The 17,411-nt window shown below is 54.2% G+C and overlaps 1 protein-coding gene and 1 non-coding gene across 2 annotated transcripts in view; both read right to left on the reverse strand.

Moving 5' to 3' along the window:
* Positions 1 to 1,963: 1,963 nt before the first annotated feature.
* TRNAT-AGU lies at positions 1,964 to 2,037 on the reverse strand. Its single transcript has one exon. It is a non-coding gene; the product is annotated as a tRNA-Thr (tRNA).
* A 1,315-nt stretch (positions 2,038 to 3,352) lies between these two features.
* WDR88 (WD repeat domain 88) overlaps positions 3,353 to 17,411 on the reverse strand; it is a 28,309-nt gene continuing 14,250 nt past the window's right edge. The window contains exons 4-11 of the mRNA XM_040976555.1: positions 17,299 to 17,362; positions 15,554 to 15,692; positions 13,954 to 14,083; positions 11,196 to 11,383; positions 10,452 to 10,534; positions 8,921 to 8,989; positions 5,025 to 5,117; positions 3,353 to 3,499 (exon numbers count right to left, since the gene is read on the reverse strand). Coding sequence (XP_040832489.1) covers positions 3,353 to 3,499; positions 5,025 to 5,117; positions 8,921 to 8,989; positions 10,452 to 10,534; positions 11,196 to 11,383; positions 13,954 to 14,083; positions 15,554 to 15,692; positions 17,299 to 17,362 — 913 coding nt within the window. The remainder of the gene's footprint in view (positions 3,500 to 5,024; positions 5,118 to 8,920; positions 8,990 to 10,451; positions 10,535 to 11,195; positions 11,384 to 13,953; positions 14,084 to 15,553; positions 15,693 to 17,298; positions 17,363 to 17,411) is intronic.

Raw genomic sequence — 17,411 nt, forward strand, 5'->3', positions numbered from 1 at the left:
GTTAACAAACACAGGTGTTAGTGGAGATGGATGAAATAGCTTCTTTTCTTTGTAAGACAGAATCTGGATGGGAGCAGAGGGGTGTGGGCAGCAAGGGAGCAGGGTTGGGTGGGACAGGGTGTCCGTCTGCATGGATGGGCACCTATTGGGGCAGGATCTCAGAGTGCCCAGCCGCTCAGACTGGTGACACCAATGTCCAGTGCAGAGAATACACACCAGGGGGCAGCGTGAGAAAGAGCTGAGAGCTAAGCTCACTGTCTATATGCAAACTGGGGCGTGTAAGGGAGTGGACTCTGGTTCTTCCTGCCATTTCTCTTTCCCCTCCTTCCTCTTCTCCTGCACAAAGGGTTTGTTAGATTTGGATGATACGAAATTCCTCCCCAAGTTCTGAGGGCTGTCAGACTGGGGAGTCCACCTGTCTCCCTGCAGAAGGGATTAGCCCCCACGGTGCCTTCTTTGGGGGAAAGCTGGGAAGGCTGTGTTGCCCATGTGGTGCTGAGCAGAGAGCTTTCCTTGCAGGGGAGGGATGCAACCACCTACCTGTCAAGTTATCCAGGACTGGGCAAGAACTTTGCACTGGAAAATACAGGGCAGCTTTCAAGGTGTGCTTCCAGGGCTTTCTGCACAAGCTTTGCTTTTCCTTACCCCCCCCCCCCCCCCCCCCGCGACTTTGATACAAAGCAAGGTGCCAGTGGCAGGAACCAGCCACTCCCAAGATGCATCCTTCCAGAGCCAACAGAGAGGCAGCGAGAAGAATGGCTCTGGAACAGGTGCATGGAAGTGTGGAGCTCAGCCTACACCTTGACTGCAGCTCATGGGGGCAGCGCTGTCCTGGGGGAAAAGCTCCATGGGATGGACGCTTAGCCCAGCAGTTACAATGACCAGAGGCCCATCTGTCAAGGCCCCTGGCTTCTGCGCAGAGGCAGGATAGTCTATGCGAGCTGCCGTGGTGGACAGCCCTGGCCTCATGCGTGGTCTCCTGCCACTGTTCTTCTGGAGGAACGGAGCTGCGACCAGGGAAGCGGAGGAAGGAGGAAGTATGGGGTGTGTGAGCAGATGCTCAGGGAACCTCGTTCCTTCAACTGGGCCACACGGAGCCAAAGGTAGATCCTGGTGGGGGTACGGGAGCGGGGGCATGGAGGTGACTGGCCGCAGGGGACTGAAGGCAGTCCAGGGTTTGGTGAGCAGGGAGCCCCCAGCAGTCCCAAGGTAGCCTCCCTTCAGTACTAACCAAACCGAACCCTGCTTAGATCCTGAGATCAGGCGGGATCCGTGAATTCAGGCGTGGACGTGGGGAACAGCCTCCGAACTCTGCAGCCTGCCGCTCTGCTGCCCACCGACCCCTGGTTGTCGTCCGTCGCCTTGTGCTCTGCCGCTGCCCACCTGTCCACCTGCCCACCTGCAAGCCCAGCCGAGCCCAGACCGGCAAGAGCAGCAGGCAACAGGACCTGACCGACTCCACCCCCTGCTTCAGCCGCCCACTCGCAGCTCCTGCGCTCCTGTTAGGATGCTTCCCCCTGCCTGCAGCCCTGCTCCGCCCTCCTCTCCACGACCCCTCTCCACCTCCACCCTGGGTCGCCATCTGACACCGGGGTGGACATACCCGCTCTGGCTCCTGACCCTGGTGGGCAGCCAGTGACACCTCCGGCAGCTGGGTCTCTGGCACCCACGTGGGAGATCTGGACGGAGGTCCCGACTCCTGGCTTCAGCCCCAGTCCCGCCCAGACTGGCGTTTGAGGAGTATGTCTCTGGATCACACGTGCACGAGCCCGCAGGTGCACCGCGCCCTCTGAGCTCCAACGTTGCGCCCTGTTACAATAACGTTAGGAGACCTGCAAGGCTGCTGCCCCACGGGTCAGTCACTCGCCCTTCCGCGACCCGGACGAGGATAGCTGGAGAAAGAACTCAGAACAAAATGAGGCAAATTGCCAAAAGGAAAAGGTACATGAACCACACCTAGCAAAGGCACCGCTGGGATTCGAACCCAGGATCTCCTGTTTACTAGACAGGCGCTTTAACCAACTAAGCCACGGCGCCAACTGCAACGGTGCTGCGAGAATCTATTCCTCATTTCTATGGTCTCCAGCGGCCTTGCGCATGCGTAAGAAAGCTGCTATCGCCTACGCATGCGCTACAGATTTTTAGCCTTGCTGGAAATCCTGAGCGAAAAGTGTTTCCAGAGACCGGAAGCTCTGGCGGGACCTGGTGGGCAGGGCGTAGGCGGGCCAGGCCTCGGGGCAGGGTGGCATCCGCTGGCGCCCGGGGAGGCTGGGGAGGAGTGAGGCGGGGAAGCGAGGCCGGGCCTGCCCCGGCATCTCGTCGGGTTGTGACCACGCCGCCTCCCGCCCCGAGGCTGGAGCAGGCCCGAAGGATGCAGCGCTCCTCTGGCTGGGCGCCCCAGCCACCCGGGCCCGACGACAGCGAACCCCGGTGGGCTGGCGTCCCGAGCGACGGTTCCCGCGCACCGTGGATGGAAGCCGACACGGGGTCCCCAACACGGGGTCTGTCAGCCAGCCATTCTTCCCTGGGCCCAGCAGAGCATTCCGAGAGTTGAAGACTGCACGCCCAATATTAAGGGGCGGAGGGCGGGCTCTCGCCGTGTGGTGGCTGCTGGTGGACGATGTGTGCGTGGGACCAGGCTTTCTAACCCAGACCCTCCTCTGGGAGCCGCAGTCCGTGTAGTGTGGCTGTCACACAATACTGAGCTCACTGTTCCTAGCAAGCCCAAAGATCAGCTCACACCTTGGCAGCACAAGGCAGGAGCAACAGGCGGGCCAACCTTGGGGTGCCCTCACCCCCTGCCTTCCTCGGTGCTTGGCCTAGTCCTAGAGGATCTAAGCCACCTGCAACACAGGCATCAGTCCCTTGCCCGCCCACGCCCTGCAACTTCATTCTCTCTCCCTGGGCCCCTCGGCCTCTCACTGCTGCCTGGCTGGGGACCCAGCTGCTTTCCACGACATGAATCAGACCCAAACCCTGAGCAACCAAGGAAGCAGCAGCTGTGCCTTGCCACACCGCCCCTCCCCCCGCCCCCGTTTACCAGACACCCCAAACATCTTGAAAATCGTCATTAGGTTTTTCCCGGGAAATGGACGTCATGCCCAGAAGTGAACGTAAAGCTTGGAAGCGACTTCTGAGTCATGCGCACACTTGTTTCTCAACGGAAACTCGATTTATTCTGCGCGTTCACCCACCTGCGGGTGCTGAGGCGGTATGCTGTAAGCCCAGGTGGTGCACGGCTCCAGCCTGGCATGCACTCAGCCCACAGAGCCAGGGGAGGGACCCGAGGCGGAGGTCCCCACGGAGCTGCGGTGCCAGGCAGCCCGGGCTCGCGCCTCAGGGCCCTCGGGTGTCAGTGATCTTGGCTGCGCTCCTCTGACAATGAGGAAGACTCTTTCTCCAAGTCCCGCGCCTCCATCCGGCAGAACACACACTTGGTAAACAATTCGGAAGAGGAGTCGCTCTCGAAGACAGAGAAAGGCTTGTCACACCCTTCGCACTGGCGGGAAAAGTTTGGACAAAGAGCTGAAGGGAGCTGCGGCTCTGAGGGCAGAGAAACCTTAGCCAGGCCGCGGCTGCCCTATCTGGGGGTGTCTCACCCCATCCAGAGAGAAAATGAACACTGGCTTCCCAGGGGCGGGGCAGGTCCTGGCCACGGGGCGGGGGTGTGTGCTGGAACACAGGGGGGGTGTGTGTCCAACCCTGTGCCCTGCTCTGGGCAGTGCCCTGGCTCCCGGATATCCAGGGAGGAGGGCAGGGGTGTCTCTGGCATTCACAGAAGCCTGAGAAGCGAGTGAATGCAGTGAGTCAGGCATGCCTCAAGCGCTGATCCTCCTCCTGCCCTGAACCTGTGTCTGGCCCTGGTACTCAGAGTACAGTGGAGAAGGCCGGCCAACTACACCACCTTGTCTGTTTCCCACTTGCAAACAAGTGCCTGGGGTGGGGCCCATCGCAGGGCCTTGCTCTGTAGCATGGGCCCGTGGTGACAAGCCTGCAGGGTGGCCTGTTGTTGTCCTGGCATGCCAAGCCTCCGTGCTTTGCCCACTAGGGGTGGTCCCCTGGCCTGCAGGAGAAGGATGGGTAGGTTAGAAGGGAGAGCCCTCTGAGAAGATTTTGAGCAAAGCCAATGCGAGCGACTCATCGCAGCTCCAGGTAGGGTTCGTTGATCATTTGCAAGAAAGAAATGAGATGCCTTACCACCAACAACACTGCCGCCCTCTCATCCCACAGATCTTTTCTCCATGATCCAACCCCAGAACAGGAGGCACAGAGGAGGCAGTTCCCCAGGAGCAAAGATGAGGTGCACATTGGGTCCCGCCATCTCCCTGCCTTGCAGCGCCGCTCCGTAATGAGCCACTGCCGGAAGCATCAGACAGGTGTGTTCGCAGAGAGGCTGTGGTAGGGACTGGCTGCCACAGCCCAGGGATGGACTTGGGATGGGCCTGGCTCCAAGGACGTGCCCACTATCCCCCCAGCTCTTACACTGGAGAACCGGAGATGTCTGACCTCATGCGTGGGGAACAGGATGCAGGATGGCCCACTGTGTGCCCCCCAGCGACCAGTCCCTCAGCCTCATCCCTCCCCCTTTCCCTCATGGGTGTCACTTGGACACAACAGGCTGGCTCTTGCCTCACCCCACCACCCCACTCCTAACCAGCTCTTCCCTCTGTCCGACAGTTTGTTTCCCAAGTGTCCACACAGCTGAGCCCACCATCCAGTCTGCCCAGATATCTCCTGCTCCGTGAGACCCGGCCTAGCCTCCCTGGAAGATGCTGTCACCCCCAGCGCTCCCACACCCCTCTCCTACGGGAGCCTCCTCCAGGGTGCTCGCTTCCTGTGACTGGCTGCACATTCTTCTGCCCCTTCTAGAACTACAGGTCCCGCAAGAGTCCCGCTGTGTTCCAGGCTTGCACCCCCAATTGTACAATAGAGATTTGTTCAAAGAATAAATGAGTTGGGGGGGAGGGGGTGGGGAAAGAGCATGGGCCTTAATTTCATTGGGCTTAATTCTACCCAATACCAACCTGCTGCAGTTTCAAGCCCATGGCCTTCCTATACTTGATAACCAGAGGAATTTCATCAATTTCTTCAATATTCCATATCCTCATGGTCCTATCCTGAAACCAGCAAGGAACCAATGGTCACCAAGCAGGCTGCAGTACATCCCACAGTGGACTATTATGAGTGCTGTAAAGAAAAAGCACTGGCAGGCCCCAAGTGGGTGGGTGAGTCTTACATGCACATTGGTAAGCAAAAGAAGCCCGTCTGGGGTCGGCCCAGTAGCATAGTCAGTCAAGCAACTGCCTGTGTTGTCAGCATCCCAGGTGGGCCCTGGTTTGAGTCGCAGGTGCTGTACTTATGATCCAGCTCCCCGCTTGTGGCCTAGAGAAGCAGTCAAGGACGGCCCAAGGCCTTGGGACCCTGCACACATGAGACCTGGAAGAAGCCCCTGGTTCCTGGTTTTAGATCAGCTCAGCTCCAGCCATTGCAGCTGGTTGGGATGTGAACCAGCAGATGGAAGATCTTTCTGTCCCTTCCTTCTCTCTGCAAACCTGCCTTTCTAATGAAAATAAATAAAGCATTTTTTAGAAATCATCTAAAAAGGCTACAACCTGTTCTGGAAAAGGCAAAGCTACAGAGATAGAAGCGGCTCAGTGGGACCAGGGGAGGGGGCTGGTGAGCAGGCCCAGTTCTGAACTGTTGTGACGCCACCCCGCAGGATGTGTGGCATGCATTCCACAACACTCAGCACTGGGTGCAGCGCCAAGACTGAAACCACGGAAAACGAAGGCCTCTAGTTAAGAAAAATCGTAGTTCCAGAAAGGAATAAAGTCCTTTGGATGATATGAGTTTAGCCCGAGAAGAAGCTGCAGATTTCTAGCCTACAGAGCTGTGAAGGTAACCTAAGTCTGTGGTGCTTAATGTTTAAACAGTGCATCTGTGGGAGCTAATTAATGCAGCAATGAAAGAACGCATTGACTAAAATCACCTTTCCTAACTCCCCGGTTGTAACTGAATGTCTCCTGGCACAATTGTAACAGCAGGAGTGGTGGCCCTCTGCCAGGTAGAGTTGCCCAATTTTACCGAGAATCACATTTTTCTACAGTGCTTTATGGGGTTAGTCAAGTCACAGCAGCACAAGTATGTCTCCTTCTAGCTCTCAGCTGCGTTAACTCACAGTTGGATGCTTCAAAGCATCTTCTGGATTTCTACGAAGGTTTCCAATGAAACTGCATAAAACATGAAAGCCTTTGTGCCTCTCAATCGTCACACTCGGCGGGAAGCATAAACGTGAATTTTGGAACATTCCATGCATTCCATCCAACACTTGCAGGAGTAAAGGAATGACTAATTGACCTGCACGCCAGGTACACAGCATTCCAAGTGTATATTACTTACCTGTAGTGTTGGGTCTTTCACAAAGTTCTTAGCCACCCCGGCCTTTGCCTTGGTCCAAATAAAGCAGTTAATGAAATGTAAGGCTACAGAAATGGAAGGACAGACCTGCCCACACAATGGCACTGTGGTCTCCAGACACAGAAAACACATTAAGCATGCTGCCCTATGGGAGAGGCAGAGCAACTCCTAGGTTTGAAATATGTGAGGATTCAAATAGAGACAAAGGGTTCTCATGTACTGTTTTTCTGGAGCTTTGGTGATCTTTGAAGAGACTATAATAAACCACAAATAAGAAACAAACAATAAATAGCTGAAGTAATTGCACCTGAGTTGTTTGAACTGCACAAAAACACATACAGTGGAAATACCACTTATTTCTGGGGAGTGACAGCATCTCAGTACTCCTTGAGAAAGATGAGTTTCATAGTGGTGACAACTAGTATGCTTCAGAGTATTTAAAAATAATAGGCATCAGGCCCAGTACAGTAACCTTGCAGCTAAAGTCCTCGCCTTGAAAGCACCAGGATCCTATATGGGCACCAGTTCTGGTCCCAGCAGCCCCATTCCCCATCCAGTGCCCTGCTTGCGGCCTGGGAGTGCAGTCAAGGACAGCCTAAGGCCTTCGGACCCTGCACCCATGTGGGAGACCCAGAGGAAGCTTTCTGGCTCCTGGCTTCAGATAGGCTCAGCACCAGCCATTGTGGCTGCATGGGGAGTGAATCATCAAATGGAAGATCTTCCTCTCTCTCTCTCTCCTCCTCTCTGTGTATCTGACTTTACAATAAAAAATAAATAAATCTTTTTTAAAAAAATAGACATGGTGTGGGTGGGAAGCAGGTGCTGTGGCATAGTGAGTTAAACTGCCAGGTGGCATCTTGTATTAGAGAGATGGTTCTGGCTTCGGCCTGGCCTAGCTCTGGCTATTGTGGGCATTTGGTGAGTAGACCAGCAGATGGAAGATTAGGGTGTGTGTGTGTGTATATGTTTCTGTAAGTTTGCCTTTTCAGATAGATATTTTTGAATAGACATCTTAAATACATCTGGCATGCATGATGAATTGCTTGTGGCAGAGGATCTGGATGGTGTGAATTTTTTTTTCTTCTTTTTTTATCTGAAGGGCAGAGAGACAGAGAATGATCTTCTGCTGGTTCACTTCCCAAATGCCCACAATGGCCAAATCTAGGCCAGGCCAAAGCCAGGACCCAGCAACTCTGTGCAGATCTCCTATGTGGGTGACAAGGACCCAAGGACGTGGGCCTCCCTCTGCCGCCTGCCAACGTGCGCATTAGCAAGCTGATGGATCAGAAGCAGAGGTGGGACTGGATCCCAGGCACTCCTGTCCACATGGGATGCAGTCAGACGCCCAGCCCAGCACTTGATCTGTTGAAAGAAGCTTGCAGATTTAGTGCATTTGGACATTTCTGGTGGGCTGGAAAGTGAGCCCCGCAGGCACGAAGACCTGTTATGGCTTGTGAGCCTCAGTTCTCCCGCACTCAATGCCTATGCTGAGAGCAGAGGTAACTGGAGGTCGTTATCTGACAGCAGCCATCAACACAATGCACGCTTGAAGGGAACAGAAGTGCAAGACCAGGCGGATTCTACACTTGACAGTATTCAGTTTGATACAAGTGGCAGGAAGTTCAGAGAACTGTTACAGGAGAAAGCAACAGAACTAGAACTATCCTACTGCTTATGGGACAGAAAGAAACAGGTTTTTGTTTAATGTGTGCTAGTAAAATAGGTATCACAATACTGATGGAGCCATTGCTAAGTGTGCTCATAGGAGATTCTGAATACGCTCATAGTCCCGTGTCTCTGTCACCTCCCTCTGGGGCCAAAACCTCCTCCTCACCCACAGCAAAAACTCCGTGACAGCTAAGCAGGACTTCCCCTGCCCCAGCCCTCCGACCCCCGGAGGACAGCTAAGCACGGACTTCCCCTGTCCCAGCCCTCCGGCCCCGGAGGACAGCTGTCTCCCTTCTGCCTCCGTCACTCTATCCCGATGCCTCACACAGGCCTCTTGTGGCCAATGTCATGATTTCTTGCCCTTTTGAAAGGCTGAGCGATAGACCATGTTGTATAGACCTCCAGTCCAGAACCATGCGTTCAAAGATCGAGGGGCCTGGTGGACCCCCGCTTCTCTGGCGCTCCCATCTGCATAAACAGCCCTGGCCAGTGACCCTGCCATTTGGATGGCAGTGACCCATATGCAGTGACCCAAGAAGGGAAGACCCAGCTGGGACCCCGGGGATCTCTCTGCTGCTGGAGCCTGAGCTGATGCACCCCGTGGTACAGACCCAGAGGCTCCTGGCATCTCCCCACCTTTACAGATGCAAGGGACTCACTTTATACAGCCCCAGGTGGCTCCTTGTGGCGGGATAGGGGTGTATGGGAGGGAGGTGGCCAGGTGTAGGCACAGGAGTGAGCCTGTCAGGGAACTTGACCCCAAGAACAACACTTCTGCTACCCCCCGGTTCTGGCAGGCCGTGACCTTTCTGGCCTGGCCACTTTGTTTTTTTACCTTTGAAGCAGACAGGATCCATTTCTTGTCCCTGCTTATGGCAACATCCATGACCCAGTCCTTGTGACCCTGAAGGAAAATAACATTTTAACCAGATACCTTCAGGAAAGGCCTTGATAAGCACCATAAAAGCAGACAGGTACCCATGAGAGCAACCAACCAGGCTCCCCTGGTTTCAAGCGTAAGCGAACAAGGTGCTAATCGTGTGGACTGTGGCTTTCAAACATGATACCGCAGGAACAGGTGCTTAGCCCAGTGGGTACGAAGCCTGCATCCCACAGCGACAGCCTGGGTTTGATTCCCAGCCCTGACTCCTGCTAACTCCTGGGAAGCAGCAGAGACGACTCCAGTAATGAGACTGCCTGCCACCCTGTGATGCCGTTCTCAGATCCTGGCTCCGGCTCTAGCTCAGCCCCTGCCGTTGTGGACACTGGGGAAGAGAAGCTGAAGGCAGACACTGCTGGCTCCGCTTCTCTGTTTCGAAAATTTTAAATAGGACTGTGGCCATTGTCAGGCTTTCGTTTGCACCCTTGGTTCTAGAAAACTCGTTGGGAAGGCCGAGCAGTAACGGGGCCCAGTGAGTCACCTAACATGGACCCATTACGGGCTTGTTTTCCTGGGGTGACAAGAAGGTGGGGAGGAAGTGGCTGCCATGGCTGACTCTGCCAGGACGAAAGGGCTCTGAGTTAGACTCTTAGTCAAGCTTTGACCTCTCCTTTATGGAAAGAGGTGGCAGGGAGCAAAGGGACAGCTCACCCACGCTGTGTGACCGAAGGACAAGAGGAACTGAGAGCACACCACAACCCCACACGGGACAAAGGCGCTTCTCAGGGTAGAGGGGTCTAACCTGCTGTATTAAGCTGTCCATTACCTCCCCCAAGCCCTGGCAGGAGATGGCTTGGACACAAGAGCCTAGGGGCCTGCACGGGTGCAGCTGCTTGGGGGTTCCCAGGCTCTGTCCGGGACTCAGGGGACAGAGAGTTCAGGAGCCACAGGGAGTAGGCAGAACTCTTGACAGGGCTGTTGAAGGAGGCCACCTTGGCTTCCTGCTGTGTTATGCGACATGCCTCCTTATTACACTGCCACTGCAAGCTGGGTCTCCTCTAACCTGCTGGCGACACCCCAGGTGGAGCCTCTTCTCTCTGGGTCCCCTGTAAGGTAACAGCTCTGGGTTTTGCTTTTGCTGCTCCGTTGACCTGGAATGTCGCCCCCCAGGATCCTTGCTTATCCATCCCACCCCTTCCTTGCTACCCAGTTCTCAGCTCCAGTTCTCCTTCTCCGAGAAGCCCTCCCTGCTTCTGAGGATTAGCCCTGAAGTCTCTTCCAGCTCATTGTCCTGTGGTTTCTCCCTGCCCCCTGCCACAACATCTCTCTCTTTGCTGTTGGTGATTGGCGTGCTGGCTTTGACACAGACATGTCTGGTCCTTTCCTTAGGAGGCACCTTGGTCTGGCTCCCCTTTATGCCTGCCCCCAAGATGGAACAAGAATGGTGCACAGCCCAGATCCTTCTCTCTGAAGTCGCCACTGGTACCTTCAGGGCCAGTTTCCGGTAGCCTTCTCCTACATCCCAAATGGCCACGGTCTTGTCAAACCCACCGGAAATCAGAAAAGAGCCTGCAACACAAAACAAAAGGAGTGTGCATATGTGTGTGCGTGCGTACACACAGGAGGTGGGGGCTCATTTTCCCAGCCAGGTGCTTCTTCCTCTGGTGGGATGGAAGGAGGCTGAGGACGTGTGGACTGGCACCAGGTCTCACTGTAACCACACGCAGACCCCTCCTGGGTAGCTCAAAAGCCTCCAACCAGATACAACCAACTCTCATTTCTCACGACAGTTATATTTTTTAAAAAAAAATTATAATTACCATGTAGGTGGCAGAGGCCTAACCACTTGGGCCATCTTCCACTATCTTCCCAGGAATATTAGCAGGGAGCTAGATAGAAAGTGGAGCAGCTGGGACTCAGAGTTCTTAGGAGATGCCAGCTTTGCAGGTTTAACCCACAGCGCCACACCTGGCAGGGAAGTTTACGAAACAAGTGAGTTTACGCAAAGAGTGAGTCACCTAACATGGACACGGTGCTCCCAGCGGATACACAGGGACAGTGTCCTTAGCCCTTCTGCTTTCCCAGGAAGAGTGTCCACCCTCCCTGTGGGTAATCCTTGGACCTTACCTCTGTGGGTGCATATCCCTGAAGTCGCTGTGAGCGCAGGACGTGGGAACCTTGCCCCCCCACTCCCACGGGAGCTGCATCCTGCCTATAGGAGGCTACTCACTGTCTCTGGCAAAGAAGCAGGAGCTCACGGAGCCTTCGTGGCCCCTCATGAGGGTCACACATGCCCCCGTGTTCCGGAACTCTCCCGTGTGGACGTTCCAGATCTTCAAGCTTTTGTCCCAGGAGCTCGTACACAGGAAGTGGCCGCTGAAGGTGAAGCAGCAGTTGGAGATAGCATTGGCGTGCGCCCTGAAACACGAAATGAGGGGCTGCCTGGGTCACTGCTGAACCCCCTGAGGGCCCCAGAGGGACCTGCTGAAGGGACTGCTGGTGTTGGGAGGGGACAGCATCCCTTCGACGACGGGCCTAGGCATGAACTGCTCAGGGTCCTGTTCTTCCAGGATCTCTTACCGTGTGGTGCAGAATGATTCTCAAGGGCTGACCACTCCTGTGGAGGGATAGCAGCCCCCTGGCTTTCTACCCACCAGATGCCTGGTAGCTTTCAGGCACAGCAGTTAGCAGCCACAAATGCCTCCAGACCCTGCCCACTGCGGGACCAAGCAGGCTCCCCACTGAGAACTACCACGAGGATTAGAGATGCTTGCGACTTCAGGAGAAGGTGCTTGGGAGTGCAGAGGCGGAGTGCTGGACGGCATTTCAAGGGGTTCTCTCCTACCTCCGCCTCCCTTTCCTCCCCACCCTGGTGGGCCTGTTTCCATCTTGCTCCTTCAACCCCTCCCTCCTTCATTCTTCCAACTGTTCAGCAAGCTGTTCTTCCTCTTTCCCGATGCCTCCTCATCTGTCTCCAGTGAGATTAAAGCACATTGCTGTGCCACCTATTTGAGTTACTCATTCTCAATTCTCCACTATCTTTATTAAAAAAAAAAAAAGATTTATGTTGTTTATTTCAAAGGTGGTGTGGATGAAAGAGGGAGAGGCAGAGAAAGCAAGGATCTTCCATCTGCTGGTTTACTCCTCAAGTTGCCACAATGCCTGGAACTGGGCCAGGCTGAGGCCAGGAGCCAGTCACCTCATCAGGATCTCCCATGTGGGATGCACGGGCCCAACCACTGAAGCCATGTGCTTTCCCATGAGAAGTGGAGGGGCTGGGTCCCAAACAGACACCCCTCTGGAATGTTGGCATTGCAGGCGGTGAGCGGGCTTAACCTGTTACATTATGTGAGCCTCAAATATACAGTTCTGATGTGTGCTACAATCCAGATGAAATCTGAGAACATTGCTTTAAATGGGATAAGCCAGACACAAAAGGACAAATTATGTATGATTCCAGTTATGTACTGCATCTAGAATAAGCAAATTCACTGGGACAGAAAAGAGAAGAGCATTGGAGCCAGAGACTGGGGCAAAGGGGTGAGGTGCTTCCTTAATGGATGCAGAGTTTCTGTTTGGGCTTTAAAACACAGTGGTGATGGTTGCCCAACACCAAGAATGGAATTAATGGCAATGAATTGTGCACTCAAAATGGTTAAATGGCAAGCTCTCTGTTGTACATACGTTACCACCATCAGAACTAATGGTAATCGGTAATAATGCATAATATCCTCCACACCACTGAATTCATTTCAAATCGGTTGAATGTATGGAATGTGACTTATATCTCAATAAAGCTGTTACGAAAGAAACAAGGGAGGGAAGGGGGAGAGGAATGACTTGATGAAGCAGGTTAACCCATCACTCGAGACACCTGCATCCCAGAGCAGAGCGCTGGTTCTTGTCCCAGCTCTACTGCTTTCCCATCCAGCTTCCATCTAAGGCACACTGGGAGGCAGCAGATGGAGTCCAAGTACTTGGTCCCTGCCTCTCACGCAGGCTTCAGCCTGGCTCACCTCTGGCTGTTGTGGTCCTTTGAGGGGTGAACCACTGATGGAAGATCTGCTTCCAGCTCGCTTTCTGGAGCTCTGCCTTAGTAGACACGTCACACACTACTCCTCCCTGGGCACGTGCTGGGAGCCCTGCTCTGTGTTGAGGACCTTCTGCCCGGAGCGCCTCCTCCAGCTCTCACCTGCGTTCAGCGTGCAGGTAAGGACGCCGAGGCTCATGGGCACACAGGATGGGAGATCACATCCATGTCACGCCTGGCCCTGAGGAGGCTGCAGCAGGCAGGGGAAGGGAGCAGAGAGTGGCTGGGCACTGGGCGAATGTGCAGCCTGGGGTCCTGGCTCCAGGGTCTGCAACAAAGGGTTGGTGCCAGCTGCCAGGTTTTTCTGAGAAACCTCAGAGCTTTTCTCAGAGGAAAGTGACCTTTCTTTTATTTTTAGGAACTGGCCTTTTCGGGGTTAGAATGGTAGTATAACAGGTTAATCCTCTACCTGCAGCATCAACATCCCATATGGATCCGAGTCCCAGCTGCTTTGCTTTTCATCCAGCCCATGCTCCTGAGAAGTCAGCAAAGGATGGCTCAGGTTCTTGAGCCCTTGCACCCAAGTGGAAGACTCAGAAGAAACTCCTGGTTCCTGGCTTCAGATCGGTGCAGTTCTGGCATTTGTGGTCATTTGGGAAGTGAATCATGGATGTAAGATCTCTTTCCCTGTCTCTCTTCCTCTGTGTATAATCTGCCTTTCGAGTAAAGATTTTTTTAATTCACCTTTTCACAGGACTTTGCACCTAGTTCCCTATGTTGGCTTACGCTGGTATCCAGCCAGAAGGCCACCACCCCGGGCTTCCCTCATGGCCTACCTGCCTCCAGCCTCCGTGGAGCACGCGTGACCATGCTGGGGCTGCCCCACCCAGAGCACGGGAAGACACGCGGACTACCGTCCCCAACCTCCCAGGAGTTGCAAGGAGGCATCTCTCCTCACTTGGGGATGGTGAGCAATGTGGCCTGGGAGGTGATGTCCCAGATCTTGATGCTCCTGTCCAGCGAGACAGATGCCACCCGCTGGCTGTCGGGATCAAAGCAGCACGCCGTGAGCGACCTCTGGTGGTGATCTAGGTAGGGTACAAGAAGGGACTGGAGACCCCCCGCTCTGCGGTCCAGGCCGCCTGCCTCAAACAAACACAGCTTCACTCCTTGTAAAGGATCACCCCTTGCACACACAGCCCTTGTGCCCCAACAGGCTCCCAGCTCATGGAGACACTGCCAGCCAGGGACAAGGTGAGAAGGCTCCGGAATACACCAGTCTTTCACCTGCACCGCCCCCCAGTGTCCCTGCAGGGGTCCGTGTGCACAGGCCCTGACAGTCACCAAGGAAAGCAGGAAAAGCAGCCTGGGGTGATGGGGCTGGTGTGTGAGGCTCAGCAGGGACTTGCAGGGCAGGGCAGGGCAGGGCAGGGCAGGGCAGGGCAGAACAGGGCAGGAGATGATCCTGCAAGTAAGAAAGAGAAGCTACAGACAGTGCCCACACTGTGGGTCTGTGCTGATGAAAACAGTGAACAGAAAAGAAGTAGAACTGAGCACACATGCACACAAGGACACACACACACAGCACACACAGGAAACGCAGCCTGAGAATCCTCTTCAGTTAGTATACAGAAAGCAGAATTAAAGGATAGGTTTATTTTGGTGCCGAAAGGTTGGAAAACCACACACCGTTTTCTGTTTTTCTAATTAATTCCTTGTTTGTTTGTTTGTTTGTTTGTTTAAGAGGTGGAGTGACAGAGAGGGAGAGACAGCGAGAGCTTCCACCCCCTGGTCACTCCTCCAGATGCTTATAATAACTAGGGTCTGGGTCACGGCCAAAACCGGGAACCAAAGCCAGGGACGAGGAGCCAGGAACTCCATCAGGGTTTTCCACCTGAGTGGCTGGGACCAGGTCCTTTGCCTTTCCAAGTGTATTAGCAGGGAGCTGGAATAAAAGTTCCAACTGGTGTTCCGCTATGGCAAGCTGTGGATTAACTTGCCGTACCTCAATGCTGGCCCCACTTACCACCAATATTTTAGAAGACCCTTTTTTTGTGCATGGCTGCCGAATCATTTCAGCACCAAAATAAACTGATCTCTTTATCCCTTTTGTACACAAGAGTCCCAAGTCCATTATATTAATGACAGGTGCCCTCCACCAGAGCCTGGTGGCTTTGTGCTGTCTCCGGTCAATGCCAGGCTTTCTTTACAATGACCATGTCTCTTCCTTCAATTAGTTGAGACAGCTGCCGGAGTACGCTGTTGACCCAACCCATCCCATTTGCATGATGCTCACATGGCATCACAGCTACAATATATTAAAGATTCTTACTTTATAATTTAAAAAATAAATAACAAGGTAAACATGTGAGGAGGGATTCTCCACACCCCACAATGCTGGCTCTCTGTTTCCACTTGAACTGTGACTGTCAACCTGTTGACTGGGCCTTAAAGGTGGTTTCACCAAATGGAACTATCGCTAGCCGCTACCCTTTGTCATGACCAGCAGCGGTGGCTCAACGGAAGGCGGGATGGAGCCAGGAGCCCCGCAGCCTTACCTTTGATGTGAGCCACAGTGCTCATGTTTTCCGTGTCCGTGATGCAGAGTCCACGGTCCACATCCAAGCCGCAGACCACGTACTTGCCATCAGGAGAAAGCTTGCAGGACACGATGAAGTTGTTGTGGCTGATCTTCCACTGAAAGGGGGTGCTGTCAGAAGGTCACTCTCTCTGTGTCCCAGTGTGTGCCCAACACAACTTGCCATGACCATGGGGATGGCCTGTCTGTGCACTGCCCACATGGTAGACACGGGACATGGGTGGTCGCTGAGTGCATGGTGGACCAGTACAGACAGGCAGCTCAATTCATAGGTCTACTTGGTTTTAACTCATCTGATGAATTCTCTACATTCTGCCCAGAGAAAGACGCATACAGAAGAAACCTGCTGGGACACAGCCACGAGCTTTCAGGCAAGACCCATTGGATCCTGCTTCAGTTTGGGATACAAGTGTGTGTTGTGGCTAAGATGCTGGGTGGTCACTGTCACTCTTGAAGATGCTAAGGCAGCCCCAGATCTCCACAGGGACACCCATGGTAAGGAGCTGAGGCCGGGTGACCGAGCCCCCTCGGAAGGGGATCCTGCAGTCCGGGTGGAGCCTGAGGATGCTGGCAGCCCCAGAGGACATGTCCCTGTGGTAAACCTCACAGGAAATCTGAGCCCCAGAACCAACCAGGGCCAAAGCCCCCCGAGACTTCTGGCTGCCGTGGTGGTGGTGGTGGAGGTGGTGGTGGTGATGGTGGTTACAGGTGGTTGCGTGGAAGTTGCGTGGTGGCCACTTGTCAAGCAGAGCAAAAAACTGATTCAGTCCCACTGCTGTGGAGGGAAGGTACATGACTCATGCAGCAAAAATAAATAACAGCACTAGGGGAAAAATGTTGGAGAAGGAAGAGAAAAGCACCACGAATAATAAGCTGGCAAGAAGAAGGGACAGAAACATCGCCAGAGAGGACACAAACATTTGGGAAAGCACACAGAGCCAGGAGGAAACACCTACCTAAAGGGCTAATGTGCCAATCAGATCATGATGCCAGTATGAGAGGCCAGGAGTGCCCAGGGCTGAGCTGGCACAGCTTTTGGGGAAGCATCCTATACTACTTGCATTAGCAATGGCATCTAACTATGTGCCCTCAAGAAATAGCAGTATGTCACAATGAAAGAAAGAAGAGGCAGGGGAAGCCATGAGGGCCTCCTGGAACGGGGGTCTCCGGGGAGACCCCTGAGCAGGGCTAAGGCTGCTGTGAGTGGGAACAGGAGGCAGGGATTCAGTGGTCTCTATCTCTCTGTGGATGGAGATAGACAGGTGTGCTCGCCCTCCACCCCAAGACAGGGAAAGCACAGATTGGGAAGAATCCGGCGCCTTGTGCTGGTTTTTGTTTCGATCGTTTGCCCACGTGGCCTCTGTCTATTTCCTTAGCCCCACTTCCTGCCTCACCAAACCCAAACATCCTATGGACCAGCCTAGAATGCCATCGCTTCCAGCCCTACAGCCACCCCTGCTTCTTTCCAGCCAGCCAGCCCCTCCCCACCCAACACCAGTCAGGGAAGCCCACAAACCAGCCACTTCAGGAAGCAACCCATCCTCAGGCAGCCTGCACGCAGCAGCCGCAAGCAATGGCTCTGCAGGGCGGCATTCACACCTGCATCTAGGCTCCTTGAAGAAACTAGGGCTTCAGGCATCTCCTCCCTCCCCAGGCCTGGTCAGGATCCCGAGCTGCCTGAGTCTCTGGGCAGGGCATACGTACCAGCAGCTGACCTGTTTCAACATCCCAAGCCCTCACGGTTTTGTCATAGGAGGCTGCAATAACTCTAGGAATAAAAAGACAAAAGCTGAGTCTTAACAGTGGAGACAATGATG

Source organism: Ochotona curzoniae, unplaced genomic scaffold, assembly GCF_017591425.1.
Source record: "Ochotona curzoniae isolate NIBS_2020 unplaced genomic scaffold, NIBS_Ocur_1.0 contig_2699, whole genome shotgun sequence".
NCBI lineage: Eukaryota > Metazoa > Chordata > Mammalia > Lagomorpha > Ochotonidae > Ochotona > Ochotona curzoniae.